The following is a 23,611-nucleotide window of genomic DNA, read 5'->3' on the forward strand; positions in this document are numbered from 1 at the left end:
TCCACAATATTTTTTCAACTAAACTCTACATAACAGCCATACTGCATGATTTACACTGAGTAAAACAACACATCAACATCTTAACATGGTTATTAAAGGACTGTAAAAACAGAAAATTGCTAAATAAAGACATGCAAGCACTATTACAAAGTCAAAGGCAACTTTATTTATCCCTACAAGATAGTTCAGTTTTACAGTCGTCAGTTTATACAACAATAAATACTTTTAAAACCAATAATTAAAAATATTAAACATACAACAAACACAGTCTCCTTTTCAATGTAGTCTCCTTGTTTTCTTTAGTTTTTTTTTTTTTTAGCTGACCACAAATAGAATGTCTCAGCATTCATTAATAGATCTAAAAAGCTGATTAATTTAAAATATTAATCACATGAAGTTACTATGGTATAATTAAATTTCTTGAATTATTTTCAATTATTTGCAAAAACAAAGCAAAAATGATGTTATTTACCTCTCTGAAGCTCTCCTACCTCCGACAAGTGCAGTTTGAAGAGATGCTAAACTCCCTCCACTGGTTTTAAAGGTGATCAGCATTCTTCCAACAAATAAATCACAGTGGATCAAGTGTTTGTAAATCCTTGGTTGAGCCTTCACTTTACTGGTTGCTTGGAAACATCTCCACTTTTGGTTACAAGGACTGTTACATGGCAGAGTCGTGAACAGGCCTGACAACAGTGCATGTCTGAAGCACAAATTGGCTGAAAAAAAGAACAAAGAAGATTTTTTTTCCCCCCAGTCCTCATTTCATTCATAAGAATGCCAAAAGGTTTTTCTTTGGTTGCTTTTTTCTTTCTTTTTTTTTTTTTTTTTGGGAAAGGATTACTTCACATTTAGCTTTGTTGTGCAGAGAGAAACCCCACCGTCCAATTCATCAACCCAGGAGGCTTTTCAAGGGGAAATTAATTAGCTGGGTCAGGCTGACCCGTGTCAAAGGAAGCAGGCGCTCACTCAGTGGTTCAAAAAAAGGAAAAAGGGTTTAGGGGGAAAAAAAATGTAAAAGTTACATTTTAAAACTTTGATGTAATTTAAAATTGCTGTTTATTTACCTGTCTGTTAGTATTGTTAATAGATGCAACTTGCAAGAAAGAAAATGTGTTTTTGGAAATATTATGTGCTCACAATGAGCTGTCCTTCAAATGTACAACATCTGAATGGCTGTGAGACTGTAGATGAAGATACTAGCCCCTCAGTTTTGGGTTGATGTGTTGGTTTGCATCCCATATTAGCTGAGAATAAAAAGTCTTTGGAATAAAAACTGGAATGATTTAGATCCCTTTTTTTTCTTTCTTTTTTTTTTTTTAATTAAAACTTTATTTACTACTATTTTACTAAGAGGTAGAGAGTTATGTAACACTGATTCTAAATCACTGCTTCAAAAAAGATATTTTGACACCTACGCATGTACTTCCACACAATCAGCTCTTTTGTAGATTTGAACAATGTTTTCCTTGTTCCCAACTTATTTATTCCACTTCCATGTCATTTAGAGTGGAATGGGCTGCTGATAATCTTCAATGAAAGAGCTCCAGAATAATAAAGAGCACCACACTGTCTGCTGGACATGTCATTCTTTAAATATGTCCATAAACTGCTTCTAAATCAGGCAAGCTTGCAGACTGAAACTGCCTACCAGTTACTGATTGCGCAATGCTTCATGTTCCTCACTGTAGTCACACAAGACGCATTTTGACATGTTTATTCCTCTCCAACTGCTTGAGCGTAGTTTCACGCTGACGTCTCATCTGTTGGCAGCTCTTCAGATATAGCTTAGTCTGTGCTCGTGAGTTTCAGAGCTCAGATCACTCTGCAGCTGAGGACCAGGAAAGAAGGGGGCAAACATGAAACATGAAAACATTCTCGTGTGGAAAATACTACTGGTGGGAACGTGTGTTCTGCTGCTCTTGGGCTTTGCAGGTTTAGTGTTCCTGCTTGTTCAGCACAAAGAGCTGGCAGAGGAGCTGGTCAGGCTGGAGTCCCAGGTGCAGGAGCTGTCAAAGAGCTGCAGGCTGAAGGCACAAATCCTGCCAGACCATATTGGAGAAACAACAGAGCTGAAAAAGCTCCACCGCAGCAGACGAAACCAGGAGGAAGATCCAACACAAAACCAAGACAAAGACATGCTGATGCTGATGACATACTCCATGGTTCCTGTAAGAGACCCAAACTATTTGCATTTAATTTCTTTTGAGAAATTGTGTTGTTTTCAAAAGAGAAGAAATTTTCTGGGTACTGTTAAGAGAGGAGGAATAATCTGTTTTTTACTGTAATTTTTGAACATTTTGGAAAATTTTTCCTTTTGAGGACAAGAAAATCCCTCTACATTATTCAGAGAATCCAACCAGTCTGTTGCAGCAATTTAGATGGTCTGAGGTTAAGTATTTCCTGTATAAGTACTTTGAGCAACGGAGCGTGACTGCTGCCTGTTTTTCACTCCCTGGACTCACATCCTGAAAGATCTGGCAATACTATAGAGGTTGCTACTGTGTAGTTTGATAGGGGGTAATAAGTTGCAGTCTACCATTGTTTTCATAGTCAACTGATCTTTAGCCTGCTGTAAATGACTGGTTATTTAAACTATGATTTACCTAAAGCATGTTCCTACATTTTGTTGTATCAATAGCTCAAAACCAAATATTTTCAATTTATAATCTCTGAACACCAGCAAAACCAGCAAACACAGAGCATTACTTACAAAAAGAAAGATGATTAGTATTATTTCAGCCAGCATAATTCAATTGATTTTTGTTTAAAAGTGGTTAAAGATCAAGTTGTTTTCCCTTCACTAAAGTAATTTTTTTACAGGGCAGCTTTGTATTTCACTTATATTTAAGTCTGGACTTTACTGAGTTGGTTATTTCTGTTTATTCTTACTTTCAGGTCAAAGCCTTCATTGATATGTGTAACAACTCCAGAGGAATTTGTTTAACAGGTGCACATTTGAAATATTTTCTACTCCAGTTCTTTATGTCTCTGTGTTTCTCTGTTCTGTTTAATTTAATTATTATTCTTTTCATTTCAGGCCCACCTGGACCGCCAGGTAAATACTTACTTTTTAGTTTATTGCAATTTTTGTATATATATATATATATATATATATATATATATATATATATATATATACACAGCCATATATATGAAACATTATCTATGTGCATCAGGTAGACCTGGACCCCGTGGTGCACCAGGTCCAGAGGGTAGACGTGGAAGAAGAGGTAAAGGAATTTTTAAATGACTCACAAATCTCTAATCATTTCTATAGAATGACCTTTTACAGACCAGCAGACTAATATTGAACAAGCCAAGAAGCAGAAGTTGTTTCCATGTGTCAAACAGTCCATCATTGTTCATTCGTGATTGCGCAACACGAGCATCCCACTCACTGTCTGCAAGACACTTTGTTCAATTCAGCCACATACTGTTGCATAGCATATATATGTCTGCTGCTACTGATTAACATGAATTATGTTGAATTTTCAGTCATTTTGAACCAGGAAACCAGCGTGTGACCAAAACTTTTAAGTTTTACACATTAGTTGTCTAAGTTCAGCTGAGTTTTTTTGTAGCAGGAAATAACAAACTTCAACAGCAATAAAAGCTTTTCATGTTCAGTCATGCTTGACAGATTCACAGTGCAGTAATTAACTTAAATGCATCCTTCTTTTGTTGTCTAGATTTCTATTTTGGTGGTTTTTACTAATGATAGCTTCTCAAAGGTTGGCATGTTGCAAAAATGTGGAAAAAAAACCACACACATTCATGCTATATTTACCAATGTTTCAACACTATTCACTAGATCAAAAGACAATTTTCCAGTCAATCCATCTTAAATTAGCTTGAGGAGAAATGTGACACAGCTCATGTTAATTAGTTGTTTGCTGACATGTGGTATCATCTGGAGAGCCATGTTGTGGCTAAATGCAGTGCCGCCTGGAGGCCTGAAGTTCATGTTCTGTGTGCACACACACAGATTTGCCTGTATTCTTTTAATCATATAATCTATTAACATGATAAGAAGGTTGAATCTCTGAATTCTTTTCAGTCATTCCTTACATTTTACAGACTCTAACATGAGACATCATCTTACTGACCTGCTGACAATTTATCTATTTGTGAGATTTAAGCACTGCACAACTTAACGTTAATTTTATCTTGAGATGATATGAACTAGGATGTTCTTTGTCAAGGTCTTGATAAGATACTGATGCTTCTCTAACTTTTAATGAGAAAATTCAACTACATCTCAGTGTTTTCCTTCTATGTAGTTTAATTCTACACAATTTACAGAAGGACTTTAAAACATTAAAAGAAAACAGAAGTGTCCCTATTTTCATATGATCATTTGTAGAGATCATAAGTGACCGACCAACAGTGTTGTTTATCATCATGCCAGTTTTATACATCTTTCTTCTGATTATCCGAAGGTCTTCCTGGTCCACCCTGTCAGGCCTGTTGTTCAACAGAAGTGAGAAACAAGACTGGTATACATCACATTCTTCAAAAAGGTATGAATAGATCAGCACTTTTCACTGTAATGGCCAAAAACACACACACACACACTCAAAGCAGAAATGATAAAAAGACTTTTGTGTATGTTGTGACTTCAAATTCATGTTGTTTACTGGATGGCAGACTCCCTCTGTGACCAAGGTCCTTATTGGTTTAAAGTCCTCTTCTTTTACTGTTTATTACCATGACAAGAGAACATGCAGGACAACATGCAATGTTTCACTGCTTTGACTTAAAGTTAATTGTTGTGCCCATACACTGTATCAGGATGAGAATTTACTGGAAATGAATTAGGTGTGATAGAAACTTGAGTTCATTATTTTCTTGCAGAAAATGAAGACATAGTTAAACAACCAGACACCATCAAGAAAAGCTGATATGTCCAACTTTAATTTTATATTTAACCCCCAAATGATTTAGTTGTGTTTAAATTTAGTTTATTGAATGGGTAGCTGAACCATAGTTTTTCCAATTAATTTAACTGTATAAAGTTGCTTAGAGGTTTTCCAAAACTACCAAGAAGAAAGTTTGTTACTTATTTGATTTTTCATGTAAAACTCAGATATAAATATATTAGAAATTTGGATTTCACCCAAAGAGGACATGATCTCTGTGGCTCTGAACGCCTTCATCATGAGCCATGAACACCTCAAGGTACAACCTCAAAGCAGTAACAGTTTGAAGTGAAGATTTTTCTAGAGAGTTATAGCTGATTATGACTTCAGACACAGAAGTTGTGATAGTTCCTGTGCAACCAGGTGGTAAATTAAAAGGGCAATAATAATAAACCTTTCTTTTCCTTTCTTGTCTGATGTATTATATTACATTCACATGGATAAACTCCTCTTTTCCAGACCACTGTGACTCTCTCAGATTCTAACTTGTTTTTTTACTTTAAGAGGGTCACATGTTATTATGGGTGTCAGAGCAACATCAAGGCACACACTTATCGCACATTATCTGTGGTAATTTCGTCCACCTGCAGTTTTGACTCAAAAGTTATTTCAAAACGTGTGTCTCAATTAGGAATAGTGAGCTTTGCCTTTTAGTGTACAAAAGTCCTATCAGTGTTCACATAATCTACAGAAAGCTGTGATTTTTGGTCCCATAAAAATGAATAGGATTCAGCTGAAATTAGTGAAAGTCTTCATGTCACTTTGGAGCTCAATAACTCAGTCATACTCTCACATAGAAACGTCAATTGAGATTTAATCAGTCATGATAGGCCTTACAATTTAGTCTCATATCTTCTCAGAGCCAAGAATACATCCACTCATTGCTTCATTGAATCCTGTTGTATTTTTTTTCCACAGCTTTTCTCTTGACTCTGGAGGTGAGGGGTGTATTTAAAGTCATAGCTAAGAAAAAAACCTTTATTTGTTGGGAAGATGCTTCTGGTTCTTATGGTTCAAGGATTTTTTAAAACCACTACTTATTTGCAAATTGCGCTTGGTTATCTGAGGGGTTCTGAATCAGAGGAACAGGATACATTTATTGAACTATCCACAGTTTTTATTGGTTAAAGTTGGACATCACTGATTCAGTGCTAACATTCAATGACTATAGACTGATGCACATCTCAGCTATATCCCTCTCCTTCTCTCTCACACACTCTCTATACATCATACTGTAGGTGTGTTTACATGTAAGTGTCTAGCTGCATCACTTGTTAGGACCTTTGCTGTCACCACTTGTGCTTTGTCTTTGTAACATGGCCGCCATCCTCCCAGGCTTGGGGGTCGCTGCATCAGCGCCCATCAAAATTTCAGCAGAATTTTTCTAGCTCTTTTTCTTGTTTGTACAATAAATGTGTGTACAATGCATTTCCCTCTCACCACAGAACCACCAGCACAGCATCCTGATGATACCAGAGATGTTTTGAATGTTACTGACTCCAAGAATCTCCTGGAAGCAAATCTGAAATCTGGTTTGTGCCCACTGACTGTGATGGAAAAACTTGATATCAACAAGATAATTTGGTCAAGAAAATAATACATTTTTATACATTTTCTTCTTAGAGTCAGTTTTTTTTCATCCAAATTTGATCATCTCAACAAATGATACCAAAGAGGAAAATGTCACACAAGAACCCCTGGATCTATCAACAAGTAAGAAATATTGTGTTTTGAAATAGAAATGAAAGTAAACAAAACTGTGCAGAAACATGTGTTTTGTCTTCACAAATTAAATTACTGCTGTAGGAGCATTCATAAACTGGTATAATCTCTCATACAGTCCCACCTACTGTAGCCCCAAGTGACAGCAGTGATGCCTTCAATGACAGTGAAAGTGTAACAAACAGCACAATGATAAATGGTAAGAAACAATTATGCTGTATTTTTCTGTATGTGCAGTATTTGCTGTCACAGTTCAGCTTCTAGACACATATTAGAAATCTGGTCCGCAACCATTCAGAGGACCATGCTTTGATTTGCTAGTTTCTCTTAATATGAACAGCAAATGTACTAAACTTTGCAATTTATGTTTTATGTTGTACAGAGTCAGTCTCACTTCATCCAGTCAACAGACAAGACAACTGGATTGAAACCAGTTCAGAAACTATAACAGAAACCACAATGCCAGGTTAATTCCAAGATGACATAACTGTACAAATAAAATCTTAATTTCAAATTGTGCTAATTATTTTCAATGTAATCTTTATTTACAGTGTTACCAACACCAAATCCAGCTCATGAAGTCAGAGATCTCTTTAAGGTTATTGATGCTACTGAGAAACCTTCACACACAACTTTTGAACCTGGTAAGCAACCATTTGAGTGGTAGAAAGACTTTGTAGACAGTGCTTTATGTTTAGTTTATACCAGTACAAATCATGTTCTTCTGAACTGACAATACCAGCAAAGTGCTGAAACATAAAGTCTCTAAAAAACTTTGTGACTCAAATCTGAATCCTGATAAACCAAAGAGACTCTGGAGACACGTAACACTTTGAATAAGAGCGGAAAAACAAAAGAAAAACATCTAAATTTGTCTTTTTAATTGTTTCCCCTTTTCTAGATCCAACACCATTTCATGAGAATAATAACAGTTATGCCCAAAATGACTTAGAATCGGTCACTGGAAATGTGACAGAGGAACCAGTGCAGCCACCATCAGGCAGGAAATCTTTTCTCTCCCATCATGTTAAAAAAATCTCCTGTTGCTTGTATTTAATTTTTGTTTTCTGTTCTGTATTCCATAACGTGACGTCTCACCCTACAGATGTGCCTGAAACAAACCAAAGCAGTGATGCCCGATATGGCAGCAGATCTCTTATTAAAACATCTCAAAAGAACGGTAAAATCATCATGCTATATTTTATATCAGTGCAAGATTTCAGACTGAAACTTCTCATATACGTTACAAAAAAAGCTTTCTGTGTTAGAAAGAAATGGTTTATACTTTGACACCAGGGATGCCAAGTGAGATCTTCTTTCCTGTAACTTTTAGGTGCATCCCTTTCCCAACATACCTGAATCAAATTAATCTGAACAGAACAGAATGACATGTGCATAAGGGAATTCAGCCATTTGATTCAGGTGCGTTGGAGAAAGGATGCATCTAAAAGTTGCAGGATAATAGATTTCCAGGACCAAACTTGCACGCCCCTGATTCAGACCTTAAAGCAGGGGTGGCCAACTCTGGTTCTCAAGAGTCACAGTCCTGCAAGTGTCGGAAGTTTCCCTGCTGCAACACACCTGACACACATCAGACCTAATTAGCAGACTTGTGCAGAACTTGACATCAAACTCTGCAGGTCTGCTAATTAGCTTTCGATTTGAGTCAGGTGTGTTGCAGCAGGGAAACTCTCAACACCTGCAGGAGTGCTGTTCTCCGGGACTGAAGTTGCCCACCCCTTCCCTAAAGGATAAGAAAACAAGACTCAGGTCTGACAATGAGTATTTTTAAAGTTGCCTATTCTTAATAACTATATGTGATATATATGCTATATATATAAATGTTTTGCGGTATTGTCCAAGCGATAGCAGAGTACATTGAACATTAGATAAGAGATTTCTATGTTTTCTATGTATGTATGATAATATTTCTTTTCACAGTCTCATCAACACCACATTCAGCTGAGAATACCAGAGATCTTGTGAATGATACAAACTCCAAGGATCATTTCTACACAGACTCTGAACCTGGTAAAGCATCAAAACAGTGAAGAAAAACCCAACTCTGATTACATAAAATGCCAGAACAAATAGATATAGAAATGATTAAAATATGTTTAGCACAACTATTTAAAATCTTATTAACAGAACCAGTTCATGATGATGTCAGCCATGCTGCCTTGACCATTTCAGTCTCTCCAAATGCTACAGAAGGGCCATTCGGGTTATTACCAGGTAAGAAATAATTTAATCTGTTAAAGGACGGTCATTTTTAGCCCTGGATTTTTTTATGGTTAACTCATTGGTCCTTTCCATTTTTTCTTTTAATCTTTTTGTTTGGTAAACTTTTTAACATGATCCAACTGTGTGAATCATCCAAACATCAAACTGCATACCATATTATGATTGTTTCAGTCAACTTCTATTATATTAAATACATCAGTTTAATAAGGAATGTTCTGCTTAAATTTAAGTTAAAACTGATATTCAATGTTTGCTATGTCACTTCATACTACACATCTATTTAAAGCAAACAAAAATGGTGGTTAACAGTGATGTATATGAGGGTTGATAATTTACTGTGATATCTGTGTACCAACTCTTCTAGTTGAATTTTTTTCTATCTTTTTCCTGCAGAATCCCCAACACCATCTGGGAACACTAAACGTGCCTTCAGTGTTACTGATCTAAATATTGATGTAACCAGAAAAAAAGAACCTGGTAAGCTATAAAAATAACTTTGACTGAATATGTTTTTTGGGGGAAAAAAAAAAAAGCACTCATTGACCCTGTTCTTTTTTTTTTATTTTCTTGTAGCAGTTTTATTTCATCAGGATGACAGCCATGACACCATGAATGATACCAAAAGAGAGAATATAACTGAGACATCAGCAGCAAGTAAGGAAAAACTGTTTATGTGAAGTGGCAATGGCCTCAATATATTTTTTTAAAATATAAAACAATGGTTTTACTTTTTCTTTTCATTTTACAGATTTATCATTTGCAGAGGTTGATAAAAGGAAATACTCTTTAAATAGCAGTGGAGATTTCATTAATAAACCAATGAAAAGTGGTAAGAAACTCCCATGTGTTGCAATAATTGTGGACTTTTTCAGAGCCTGTTAAGATTTACGATCTTCCCCCTCAAAGGATGCCTGCAACTTTCAAAATGTTGATGCTGAGCATACTGAGTTTGTGAGAGTATTCATTAGCTGTTTTCTTTCTTTCCTCTCTTCTTTTTTTTTTTTTTTTTTTTTTTTTTTTCCCCCCCCAGAATATTCATATCCTTTTCAGACCTACAGTGAGAACAATGCAACTAGTGCTGAGGAATGGACAAAAACAGGTGAAAATATTTTTTTTTTTTTTTTTTTTTTTAAACAAACATAGAATATGTTAATTTTCAGAATCAATCCTGTATCTTTTGTGCAGTTTTTGTGGCTCATTTTTTTTTTTTTTAAACAGATTGCAACATTAAAAGTATTAAATGTTCAGAGAAGCCCACCAAAATGCAAGGCACCTTTGGAGCTTGGATGTTGGATGCATCACAGTCGGATGATGGTCGATTTTGGTTGGCTGAACATTTTTCAGGTGATCAGTGACGCAGCCATTATTTTCTCATTTTATCTCAGAGGTCTCTGATCTCATACAGGATTGTTTATTCACCAGGTCGAGTTTTGAAGGAGTTCAGCAACATTTCAGTCTCTCCAGAACCAGTCCAGAAAAGAATAGACATCAGGAGGTTCTACCAGGGGTGCGGTCACGTTGTTTATAAAGAATCTTTTTACTTTCATAATGGAGGAAGAAACATACTTGTAAAGTAAGTGTTTATAAATGTGTTAAAGCATTGTTGAATCAAAAATATTGTCTGGTGTAATTTCTTTTACAGCTTCTCGATGTGTTCAAGATCAATTCTTTGATTTTACAGGTTTGATCTGAGCACGAGGCGAACAAGCACTTTGATCATACCACACAGCAGATATCATAACTTGACTTATCTCTTCCGCAACTCAAAGACATATTTCAAGTTTGCTGTTGATGAAAACGGACTGTGGGTCATCTTTGCTTCAAACACAGATGACAACACAATGGTTGCAAAGCTCAGAACCGACACATTCGTTTTGGATTCCATCATTAACACTGCCTACCCGACAGCTAAAGCCGGGAATGCTTTCATTGTGTGTGGTGTGCTCTATTTTACAGATGTCAAAGACAGAAGAGTGACATATGCCTTTGATTTAAAGACACAAAGTCCGCTGAATGCAAGTTTTGATCTAAGAGCAGCGAATGGTGTCTTGGCTATGTTGTCATACCATCCTAGTAAAAGGCTTTTGTATATGTGGGACAACAAAACTGTTGACACCTGTAGAGTTAAATTCAAAAAGACATAAAAGAAAAAAATAAATTGTACAAAGAAATAAAGCAGTTACAAAATCATGACAAGTCTCCATTTATTTTTTTTGTCCTGTTTGTTTCCTTTTTTGCAGAAAATGTGTAACACTTCTCTATTGGCTTGATTCCTAAATAGCTGGATTACAAATCATCAACTAATCTGTACAGACATTAAATCACAGCTTTAGTTGAGGGTTAGTCAGAATCTAAGTTACCAGTGTCAAGATCATTTAAATGATTACAAGTAAAAGAAGAAGCATGTGCCACCAGACCAAACATGTCTTCAGAATTGGCAATTTTAACTAACTATTCACACAGTCCATAATAGTTCTAAAAATTTGCTGTACACTTACTGTAATCTAGGCTTAACATTATTGCTTCATCCTGAAATGTAGAAGAGGCTGTGGTTGGTTAGTATAGGTCCAAAAGTTAAATTTTACTGCAGGACCTTTTGACATGATAAATCAGGTCATCCTGCAGAGCTGAGACCCTTTTAGAGACATATGACACATTCATTTTAGACTGGGACCAACTACGGTCCCTGATATTAACCATCCTGCAGGCTTTAATATTTCACTGCTGTAACACCTGGCTCAGATCAATGGCTCATTACCAGACTAGTGCAGAGGTTGATAAGAAGTTGTTGGAGAACCTTTTCATTTAAATAAGCTGAGAAGGGAATCACTAGAACCTGCAGGATAGTAGTTCTTGAGGACCAGACCTTGTGACCACTTGTGAAATATACAGAAATATAGACTCATAGAACACACGGCCCAAGTTCTGTCCATGAGAGCTACTATTCTGAAGCTTTCAGATTCATCCCTTCTCCAACACACCTGGCTGAATGGCTGAATTCCCTCATTCAGCTTTGCAGAGGCCTGGTAGTCAACCATTCATTTGTTTCTGGTGTGTTGAAGAAGAGTTGTATCTGAAAGTAGCAGGAAAGTAGATCTCAGTGACTGGACTTGGGTATCTCTGTTCTTAAGCAGCAGCTGCTTGTTACAGTTTTTTTTCTTTTTCCTGTTACTTTTCTTTGTTTCACCAGCTTTGAAAAAAATACTGTGACTGATTGTTCAAAGTTATAAACAAATTTGAAGACCATTTAAAATGTATATTGCTTTGCAGTGAACAGTGTGCTCAGAAATCATCCAGTAAAGTATTGACTGAAATAAATATGGTTGAGTTATATAATTATGTCGAACTTACTTTTTTCCCTATGTGCCCGAAACGTACCACTGTTTCACAATACCCTTGTAAGTGCTCATATTACGAGATGTCCATGAACGCCTCAGCTGTTGGCTTGTCTTTTCGCAGATCTCAACATATCTGGATGTGTGCGGTCAACATAGACATGAAAGGAGCCTCCATGTTATTTTACCCACTAACATGTTTGCATATCTGCCGCTAGCTAAAGTTCCCAGAGGGGAGGCTAGTTAGCTGGCTGGATCTAACCTAGTTCATAGCAGGTTACATCACTTTGGGTCGTGTCCCACCTGGGAAATAACGGCCTGAGGGAAAAAAATTCCCTCTTATTAACTCCGCAAGTCCTTTGATATTAGCATGATACACTGACCTGTCAAATCTAAACAAGAGAAACAGCTTCAGTGACTTGGCAAATTTGTTTTTCTGAGTGGGCTGTCAACACTCGACTGGTTTCACCATATACTGTAAGTACAACCGGCAAGCCAGTGAAATAATGTCTTTTCCTAAATTAACGTTGTACCTTAGACTTAAATTATCTGCCTTAACTATGTAAAGTCAGCCTGCTTCCTTGCTTGTTAAACACAGGCGGTGTGTCCTATCTGCTGAGGCTATTTGTTAGTCCACTGGCCGTGTCTGGTTTGGGCCTAGCTTAAATAGCTATCTGTTAACTATCCTAATACGCTGGTTAGCTGCGTTGTTTATTTGTCATCAGCACCTGTGTTAGCTTGATGCACAAAATTACACAGAGAAAGAAATCTACACATTTCATTCTATGAACTAATTTTTTCACCCTAAAAGGTAGCATCGACAAAAGCTTTCGCACATTAATGACCCTATTTGCTAATGCTAACAGCGGCGTTCAAGGTAATATTTCAGGTTTTTAGTTAGAATTATTTTTTTAATCTTGCAGAGATTCTCTGTTCCTGCAAATTTAACACTTAATATATATCTACATAAATATATTTCCAAGCATATTTGTACCACAGTGTTACGTAAAATTGATGACCGATAGTTAAACAAACTATAGATAAAGCAATCTGTCAAGCAGACATTGACAGGTGGCTCTTAAAAATGTTGCTGACAAACTTATGCGCTGTGTTTTTTTTTATGGGGTCATTAACTTTGATATGTTAGCAGTAATTATAAATTAACTCTTCTAAAAAAAAAAAAAAAAATATTAGGCTAGTTTGAACAAATTATACAGTAGCAGTACACATGTTCTTATTTGGGTCACAGAATCTGAAGGGGCCCATCATAATCTGGCCTCCCAGTTCTCCCAGCTTGCTACCGCTATCTGTTAGCTTACGGCTAATGTTGCCACACGTCCCCCTTCTTTCCACTGTGTTAAGTTAATGTTTATTTTTTTCCCAAGGATTTCAAGACAGAAGAAGAGATGTCCTGTCCATGCACTTCAGTTGCCAGGTTGTTCCTAAACACTGCTAACAGAGGTAAGAAGGAGAAACTTCACACTCCACCAGCTCAAGTTATGACATCGTGCTATCTGCTCCAGCTAACCCACATAGCTGTTTGTTATGACAGTTATGTAGTTAATGTCAACAGCAGATGGAAAAGTCCCTTCAGCAGTACTGTAGCTATATCTAGGCCAACGCTGTTACATCACACAACCTTTTGTGAATGTTGAGTGTAATGTGTAAACAATGGTGAATTTCTAGTCATTTTAACACAAATAGACACACTGATTAGATGTGCATAAATTATAAAGCTTACTGTTAGTGCAATCATATTCCCAGATTCTAACATGTTATTTTACATTTTAACCAATTCAATTCAATTCAATAATTCAATTCAAACCAATAATTGCTTAGGTTTTTCTTAAGTGTCATAAAGGTGTGTACATGTTTTGGCTCAATGTGACATCTTCAGAAGTTTCATTTTTATTACAGACCTACATTTTTACTGTCATTCATTGACAGTTTATCCCATTTTTCTGGTTGAGAAAACTTTAAATGTAAACCATTTAAAGTTCTGTATATTATGGTAAACACTATGTGAAACCTTTACATTATTAAAAAGGTACTTAACTATCAAGATATGGCATAGTGGATTAATGGCATGTACCTGCTGTTACATAGCAAATTTAGATTGTTGATTTTTTTTCTTTCTTTTCTTCGTGCTTAAGATATTTGTCACAATAGCTATTTATTGTTAATAAAATTTCAAGTGAATTTTGAATAATTTGACCCGATCGCAGATTGGGTTCATGTGAGAGTTCAAAGCAAATATATCTGCTGTTGCAGGATTGTCGTGCTCCCGAATCCAGTTTTTTTCTCTGAGTCGTCAGGGATCCCGAGAAGCTCATTTTCATCCTCGAGTACGTGTGAGGTCATTTTCAGAAACTGCTGTTTGTTATGCATCTAAAGATGGGACAACAAAAGATGGCGGAAATGATGGTGGAAAGGTAAATGTCTGAAAAATGAATCTCATTTGCAATTTTTGTCCAGTCTTGATCTACATACCATGTTAAATGAATGCAACTAAAATATTTTAATTATTTTATATTTTAAATCTGTCCACTTTACACAGAAAAACATCAGTGAGGGGAAAAGACTGTCTGGTTCTGGAGGATCAGGAAAGGGGGGAAGCCAGCTACGTTGCCCTAAATGTGGAGACCCCTGCACACATGTTGAGACGTTTGTATGTGAGTAAATATATTTTTCTTCAACAAAGAGTAGAGAGACAAATGCAACTTGTGGGTAAAACTTTTAAGAATCCAGAAGACCAAGTTCATAGTTATTTGACCTTTTTAGTTAACAGAAGGAACACATCTTACACATGAATTCTCGAGCTGACGGGTAACATAAGCAGTCGGTGCAAATACATATTATGACGTGGAAGCTTGGATTTTAGTCATCATAGTTGGTGGGTTGCCAAGAAATTTATGAGATGAATTAAAAATCCAAATTACAAATGATTATAAGTTCTCTCTACAAAATGCTCTAACAAAATGACCTAAATGAGTCTAATTTAATGTGGATTAGGAAGAGAAACATATTTTAAAGGAAATACGAGTGACAATGATAAGATAGGGAGAGGAAATTTTAATGATGTGAGTTATCAACGTGGGTTTCTGTTGCTGCAGCATCAAATCAACGTTCACACTTCTCTGTGGAACAAAGTTTGGAAGTGAACTGAATTAACACAAGTGGAAACACAGCAATTAGATTGTGCAACACAAACAACAATTTTACTTCAAAATAACAAAATAAAGGCTTAAAGTAAACAGTGAGGTGTTGTCTCATTGTTGTCTGGTGTCTGTTTTCTGCTTTATGTTGCAATTCCAGCAGTGTGAGTTGATTACCTCCTGCTTACAGGAACTCTCAGACAAACATGAACAATTTCTCCACAGTTTTGGTTTTTGTAATTTGCACTTTGTAATGTTGTGTTCATGGTGACTAACTTGTTGGAAAAGCAACAAGTCTGCTCATCCCCTGGCCACTTTCTACTTTCTAAATAAACCACATATTGAGACAGAGTGGAGGAAAAAATAAAAACAGGTTATATGTACTCTCAGTATAACTCAACCCAACTCAACTTTATTTATAAAGCTCTTTAAAACAACCACAGTTAAAACAAGTTAATTTATTCTGCAGCCCTAAAAAAAATTCTCTAAATGTCTGTAAAACTCTAAATATATTTCTTGTCTGCTTTCTGTGTTGATCGTTTTCAGCATCCACACGATTTGTCAAATGTGAGAAATGTCATCACTTTTTCGTGGTCTTGTCTGAAACGGACTCGAAGAAAGGGCTAAACAAGGAGCCAGAATCTGCTGCAGAGGCAGTGAAACTGGCATTTGCACAGAAACCACCTCCTCCTCCCAAGAAGGTAAGAAACTAAAGCTGGAAACAAAATGGTCAACAACTTGATTCATTCTGGCATTTTTAAACAAAAGATTAAATGTTTTTTTTCCCCCCAGATTTATGCCTATCTGGACAAGTATGTTGTTGGCCAGTCCTACGCTAAAAAAGTTTTGGCGGTTGCTGTGTACAATCATTACAAGCGCATCTACAACAACATCCCTGCAGGGAGTCGGCAACAGGCGGAAGTGGAAAAACAGCCGTCTTTAACTCCTCGTGGTCAGTGTTCCTTTTTATTACAGATCTCACTATATTTTGATTGTAAAATTATGTAATTTTTGTTTCGTCTGAAATTCTTAAAATACTGTATAATTATTGTAAACTGTCCAAGCAAATTGTCCAATGATTACAGCCTAGGGGTCAGCATTTTGGGGAAACTTTGAAGTTGACTTGTCAACCAATCAAGAGATTTTTTTTAATTTAGCCTTGACGTCATCAATAATTAAATGAAAATAACTCGACATCTAAATGGAAATTGGTAAAAAGTGTCTGAGATGTCATCGGCATAATGTGTATCCCACACATTTTTTTTTGTTTTTTTTTTAACATTTTGTGGCTTTTTGTGTACTTTATTTTATAGTAGGCAGAAGAAAAAGTTGCTCAGAGATGTTGGGATCAAACCTGTGTTTGCTGCGTTTAATGTGTGGCCGCTATGCCAAACATCGTTCTCACAGGAGCATTCAGCTACTGAAAAAACAGTTTTATTTCCTTGTCTGGAAATAATTTCTGTCTGGTCCTTCTGCTCCTGATGTGCAACATTTCTGTGACTGTTTAGTATCCATCACATGTCTGCTACTTCCTCTGTCGGTAAAAGCTTCTACACAGTCGACTTTTTAAAATAGCCATCAACTTTGTGTGCCATACCTAAAAATGAAAAGGAAAGTCATGCTTCCTGTGTTGGGGCAGTGTATATTTTACTGCAATGAGTGTCGCTAAGTTAGACCTAATCTTTGGGCAGCATTGCCAGCAAATAATGGTAAAACAGTGTTTTCTGTGGCTGTATACTACTTTGATATAAATGTCATAAAACCAGCCACCCAAAATTGATTTTAGTGCAAAGCAAAATTCTGTTTTTTTTGTTCTTAATTTTTAATTTTTTAAAAATTATTTCTACCTCATTCTAAGTAATTACAGTCCTGGTGTATTTACAGTCGTATACACGATATATTATTTATATTACTGTTTAAATCGGATCATAGTTTGTGTAATGAGTCATGCCCACATGACATTCCCCAATGCCATTGTAATATGTCTACCCATAAAATATATATTTAAATGCCTTTGAAACAAAAAAGAGCATTAATCGTATTTCTATTTGTCCTCAAAATGGTTTCTGTTATATACCTGCTGCATTTCCTGTTCCCCAGCAAATTTCTAACTTCCACAGAGCAGGAGTTGCCAGATCTTGTAACAAAAATAAGCAAAATAGTCTGTCAAAATCAATGCAAAAACAAGTAACTTGGCAGTCTGAAGTCACTTATGATTAATGGACTTTTCAGCTGTAGAGACGAAAGTCTTTGTTGTGAAGCAACGGCGTGTGTTACAGGATGCCCTGAAAAGTCAGGTGGAAAGATGTGATGAAGTTGTACGTGTCTGCATAGTATGAATAAGATCAGTATGCTCCACATAGCTTCCAAATAATCCTTTTTGGTTTAAGGTTTTACATGGCAGTGAAATGAAATGGAGCGCTCCTGATCAGGTTCTTATCAGAGTATTTTGGTGCATGTAAACATACCAGTGATAATGCAGTACACGTCTGAAACCTTCATCTCCTGCATACAATTGAGTGACCTTTTGATATACTAAAGATACAGTCTAACTTTGATTTAAAAAATAAATAAATAAATAAAAAGATCAAAGTCAACATGACTTTTTAATATTTTTATGTAATAAGTGAAGTATATGCCATACAATATATTAACAAACAACAGTGTTGTGATCATTCAGTATTATAACAAATGCATTCATAATCACATAAGTTTATTGCATCGAGGGCACAAAGTGCTGGGTTAAACTCTTTAATTCACACCTTGAACTAATCAAGAATCTCTTTTTAATCTACATTCATAGCTCTGGCCTTAATCTATCTTCTTAAATCATCTGTATTATTTGGCATTTGTTCAATAATTGTTTCAAATCTCTATAATGTAATAATAATCTGTGAGGAACTGCATTAATCATGTAATGGTAATGATAAATGATAATATTGATTAAAGTACTTTGATCCTCTCCCTGTAGAGCTAGAGATGAGAAGACGAGAGGATGAATACAGATTCACAAGTAAGTGACAGACCTCATTACTGTTATCTGACTGACCCCTTTACTGTTATCAGCAGTGACAAAGTCACAACACTTAATCAGCAGTTTTCAGTTTTTTTATTTTTTGCAAGTTGTGCAAATGCCAAAATGTACAGACCACAGTGGCTCCTCGGTTAGATTTGTTCTGCTTTTTCCCCCCCGTGACATTTTTATTAATGTTTTTGGAAAGAATTAAACTGTAAAATGTGTGTCAAGCCAACTCCCTGAAAACACAAGGCAGCTGTTAAATATTAAATCCAGTTCAGCTAATTTGTTTGCAAAGACTATTTAAAAGAAAATTAAGCAATGAATTTGATTGTGTTACGTGGTTTGTGGGTCGGGGGGTGGGGATGGGGGTGGGGGATTAACACCATTTAATAGCTATCCAAACCTACAAGAAGAGTCAAGCTGCTCTAACATTTAAGAAAAAAACATAAATGATTCACCGAAGTCTGACCCGACCTATAGTCTCTTTTTGTTGGACATGTAGTCATTAGTACAGTTAGGAAGGTAAATGACAAGAGAATACCTGCACCACCAGGGCTGTTGTCCACCATCTGCACTATTTCTAAATGTTCTTTATAGTTTGAATGCATTTATTTTTTGACCTGGTCTGCCCCAAACTGTGAAGGTCTCTGTTACCCCGATTAAACCAGCATCACCCCTGTGTCACTTCACAAGACCTTTTGTGTTATGCGTTACCCTGCACATCATTTCAGACTGAAGGGGGACAAAATGAGACAGCCTTGTGACCTACATTCAGAGACTGGCTATTTTCAGTTGTCGTTCTCACTTACACTCTCTGACACCTACCAAATATATTTATAACCTACACATGGAAACTGTAACAAGTTATCTGGACAACAGTGACTCAGTAATGTGTGACTGCTATTTACTTTTCAGTCACAAAACTAACCCTGCTTCTGGCTTGTTGTTCCAGAGCTGCTGCAGATTGCTGGGATTAGTCCACATGGAAATGCTCTTGGAGCGTCCATGCAGCAGCAGGCAAGCCAGCAGGCACCTCAGGAGAGAAGAGGTGGGGAGGTCCTGGACTCGACACACACTGACATTAAACTGGAGAAGAGCAACATTATACTTCTAGGTCCAACTGGTTCAGGTTTGTGTGAAGCCAGCATCTTCCTTCATTGTAATGTGAAACAGTGTGTTATAGATGTGCTTCGCCACTGGTAATGTTTATGATTTAAATAATTTTTCCACAGGAAAAACACTGTTGGCGCAGACGCTGGCACGTTGTCTGGATGTTCCATTTGCAATTTGCGATTGCACCACTCTAACTCAAGCTGGATATGTGGGAGAGGACATTGAGTCGGTTATTGCCAAACTTCTGCAGGATGCCAACTACTCAGTGGAGAAGGCACAGCAAGGTGGGCAGAGGGGCTATATTTAATAGCAGGGTTGTTTCCAGTGTCAAGATTACATAAAACATGAACTCTACCCCCTCCCTCAATAAAGTTTTCTTTTTTTTTATTTGTTAACATGAACATTCCCTTTTAATCATTTAACACACAACTATGATGACTGGAAATAAAGATTTAGTAAAATTAGAGCACTGTGAATAAGCTACTTGGAACTGAATGTCATCAAGTAGCAGTTTCTGTGATTACTATGTAAACAATGTTCGGTTTTCATAGTGGTGCGAAGCAACATGGCTCACATTTACCTGCACAGTTCTAATTTATACAGTGAATACGGTTGAGTTGTGTATATTGGGTGACTAAGATTTAAACGTCACCATTTCCCTATCCCTCTATGTCACGAACAGGAATTGTGTTCCTGGATGAGGTTGATAAGATTGGCAGCGTGCCTGGGATCCATCAGCTGAGAGATGTGGGTGGAGAAGGAGTTCAGCAGGTCAGTTATTTACCTGAATTACTGAGACCGTCCTGAAGCAAGTTGTGAAAGGCAGCAGCAAACTTTTAAAAAAGTTTGTAGTGTTTTATCTGTAAATCCTAATTTATTTTTTAAAATTATTTTATTGTCTTTTGTGTTTGGTTATTCATTTATTTACGTGTTTATTTAAAGTTGTTCTCAGACCCAATAATAATAAAAAAAAACTGAAAAATATTGAGTTTGGTATCATTGCCACACTAATTTGAACATAGATTTCAAGCTTAGTATATGATAATCATTTTAAAGTATTTTTTGTAATTTAAAATGGGGCCACATATTTAACTTGGGCTGTAAACTGTAACTGCTCATCCTGTGTTGTTTGACTGAGACTTGTAATGCATTTTTCCATCTTCTTTTCTCTTAGGGTTTGCTCAAACTCCTGGAGGGCACAATTGTCAATGTTCCAGAGAAAAACTCCAGAAAACTAAGAGGTGAAACGGTGCAAGTCGACACAACAAACATTCTGTTTGTTGCGTCGGGTGCTTTTAATGGCCTTGATAGGATCATTAGCAGAAGAAAGAATGAAAAGGTAAATTTAGCACATTGTCAGTGTGTGAACAGATGTTCAACAAAAACTCCTCTTCCTCCTGTTTGAGCATTATGTATCCTGCCTCCTCAGTATTTGGGTTTCGGGACTCCCTCTAACCTGGGGAAAGGGCGCCGTGCAGCTGCTGCAGCAGACTTGGCCAACAGCAGCGGTGAGACGGACACAGTGGCAGAGATAGAGGAAAAGGACCGACTGCTGAAGCACGTTGAGGCCAGGGACCTGATTGAGTTTGGAATGATCCCAGAGTTTGTTGGTCGTCTTCCTGTTGTTGTCCCTCTGCACAGCCTGGATGAAGAAACGTTAGTCCGGATCTTGACCGAACCACGCAATGCCGTGGTACCCCAGTACCAGGCTCTGTTCAGCATGGACAAAGTAAGGGCTCTGTTATTGCTCTTCATTCTCTTTTGAAAGACCACAGCAATGTGGAAAAAGTTGTTGTGCAGTAAAGAAAGCAGCAGCATCACTCAAATACATGTAAACGCAAACACTGGTGAAGCTTTTTGTAATGCAGCCACCATTTTTCTGCACCTCAGACAAGGATTGAACTAAAGGATGTGACAAAATATAATCTGCTCCACAATGTGTCTAAAGGTTACCTTTTGCATTTTTGTTTCAGTGTGAACTCCATGTGAACCAGGATGCCTTGAGGGCCATTGCCAGGATGGCTTTGGAGAGAAAAACTGGAGCTCGTGGACTCAGATCCATCATGGTTTGTTATTTTTACCTACATTACAATTTGCTTTTTATTTTTGTTTTTTACCATTGTATTTTGTAATGACAAATGTTCTTGGCTCATACAGGAAAAACTTCTCCTCGAGCCGATGTTCGAGGTGCCACACTCGGACATCATGGCGGTTGAACTGGACCAAGATGTTGTTCAAGGAAAATCCGAACCCAGATACATCAGGTCAGCATCTCTCTGCTCACAGAACTTGTCCATGCCATGTCGGATTTCTTAACACCAACATTTTTGCTCCCGATAGCTGTGTTGTCTGACACCTGAAACTGAGCTTGTATCTGAATTTCAGGTCTCCAGCAAAGGAGTCAGCAGAAGAAGAGTATGACTCGAGCATTGAAGAAGAGAACTGGCCTCGACAGGCGGACGCTGCTAACAACTGAACCACATGGGGCTCATTTCATCTGGAGGCCCATCTGTCTGAAACATTACATTAACAAGAACATTTGGAATACCAAGACTGGTATCAAACTCTTTTATTATAGCACCTGACAAATAAACTGTGGACATCAGTGGAGATTTTGTCATGATGAACAAGTTAAGAGAGAGTAACAACCTTTGGTCCCTTGCATCAGATAATTCTTTAGTGGTGCACTTACAGAGTGGACCTTTATAAAATATTCAATCTCTGGGGATTGTTAACATTTTATCTATATAAAGATAAAGCAATTTTATTCATAAAAATATTTGTAGCTAGTTTTTCTCTTTTTATGGTGATCAGCTGTAATGGCAAGGGAAGCAAATGGAAATTATGGGATCATACGCTACACTTGAAAACGGGGGCCGCTGAGAACGTGTAGATGTTGTGTTACTATGTCAAGAAATGCCTTACATCACAAGGGCATGATATTCCGTGAGCACATCAATATTTTGATGTTTTCTTCTTTAAACATCATTGTAGTAATGGTGCTAAAAGTGAAATCGGTTGTAAATGCTGAGCTACACTGCATAGGTAGCGTTTGTAAGCAGTTTGTATGACATGACCTCTAATTAGCTAAAACACACCAGCACACTAAACATTTTAATCGGCCTGAATGGTTATTTTTACAGTGTTGAGTCTTTTTCCTTCTGCCCCACTCTTCAGGAATATGTGTTTACTTACAGACCTCTGTATTGCAGGCTACTTCACAAAGCAGGATTAGCAGACTGGCTGGGGAGCTTTGAAGTTATGAGAAAGTAAACTTTTGTTTGTAACTGCTGTACTTTAGTATTAGTGACAGAATCATATCCCTGAACCGAGATATCTTAACTTTTCTTGTCCTGATTTAAAATGATCAGAAAATCTTCCTTAAACACAGCTTCTCCTCTAAACCTGCTTTGTGAAATATTCTGCAGAACAGCAGGTGTTTCTTTTTGTTTGTGTGCAGCAGTGTCAGGAATTAACTTCCTTTAGTGACGCAATATCCTGTTACTAAATAGTACCTCCATTACAAGTGTACAATAAGTGCTGATTCCACCCTGCTGCTGTACTCTAAAAGGCTGTTTGTGCTATAAAATTAGGATAATCCAGATCTGTTCTCTGCTTTTTTTTTTTTTCTCTTCAGTTTTAAACTGCTTTTCTATTTTCAGAGGTCTGTTACAGAAACTACCCCTCCACCACCACCACCCCTTTAAAGCTTGTGAACCTTAAATTTATTGTGATTGTTTAAAAAAATATAAATAAAATGTTTATCTGTACAAAAAAGCTAATTGTTCTTATACCTCTGAATTTGGACGCAGAGATAAATATGAATAAATGTGATCAAAATGTTTGTAGACATTGAACACACATGAATGCTGCAGACATCACAATGTTGTACTCCACCTTTAGGCTGTCACCTTTATATAACCAGCTAATCTCTGGAAAGTATTGTGCTGTTCTCCTTTTGCCGATACCTCAGCATTTCCCTAATCCCTCTTCCGTTCCACATGGGAATTGTATGGAAAGGCATGTTGTCTTCAGTGTGGTTTTAAATAAAAACCTAATAACTGCATAAAATGATGGATTATAAAATACTTAACAAAAGCT

At 36.8% G+C, this 23,611-nt stretch overlaps 2 protein-coding genes across 3 annotated transcripts; both read left to right on the forward strand.

Moving 5' to 3' along the window:
- The first annotated feature begins 1,772 nt into the window (after positions 1-1,772).
- LOC306767742 (uncharacterized protein) lies at positions 1,773-11,070 on the forward strand. Its single transcript, XM_079255845.1, has 21 exons — positions 1,773-2,171; positions 2,899-2,950; positions 3,041-3,058; positions 3,180-3,233; positions 4,443-4,523; positions 6,368-6,454; positions 6,546-6,635; positions 6,763-6,843; positions 7,027-7,110; positions 7,196-7,288; positions 7,546-7,644; positions 7,750-7,824; positions 8,586-8,675; positions 8,793-8,879; positions 9,282-9,365; positions 9,462-9,542; positions 9,637-9,717; positions 9,919-9,987; positions 10,107-10,232; positions 10,311-10,461; positions 10,570-11,070. Exons 1-21 carry the CDS (start codon positions 1,860-1,862, stop codon positions 11,030-11,032), a joined length of 2,358 nt encoding a protein of 785 aa, XP_079111971.1. The 5' UTR covers positions 1,773-1,859; the 3' UTR covers positions 11,033-11,070.
- Positions 11,071-12,457: 1,387 nt separating this feature from the next.
- On the forward strand, positions 12,458-23,569 carry clpxb (caseinolytic mitochondrial matrix peptidase chaperone subunit Xb). Of its 2 annotated transcripts, XM_079249811.1 has the most exons (15): positions 12,458-12,700; positions 13,609-13,684; positions 14,495-14,655; positions 14,781-14,895; positions 15,925-16,079; positions 16,171-16,330; positions 18,350-18,391; positions 19,350-19,526; positions 19,630-19,794; positions 20,193-20,281; positions 20,685-20,849; positions 20,940-21,239; positions 21,484-21,576; positions 21,668-21,774; positions 21,896-23,569. In XM_079249811.1, exons 2-15 carry the CDS (start codon positions 13,630-13,632, stop codon positions 21,984-21,986), a joined length of 1,875 nt encoding a protein of 624 aa, XP_079105937.1. In that variant the 5' UTR covers positions 12,458-12,700; positions 13,609-13,629; the 3' UTR covers positions 21,987-23,569. The 2 variants fall into 2 exon arrangements, with proteins under 2 accessions (XP_079105937.1, XP_079105938.1); XM_079249812.1 differs by lacking the exon at positions 18,350-18,391.
- Positions 23,570-23,611: the final 42 nt, after the last annotated feature.

Source organism: Telmatherina bonti (assembly GCF_933228915.1).
Source record: "Telmatherina bonti genome assembly, chromosome: 2".
Lineage (NCBI taxonomy): Eukaryota > Metazoa > Chordata > Actinopteri > Atheriniformes > Telmatherinidae > Telmatherina > Telmatherina bonti.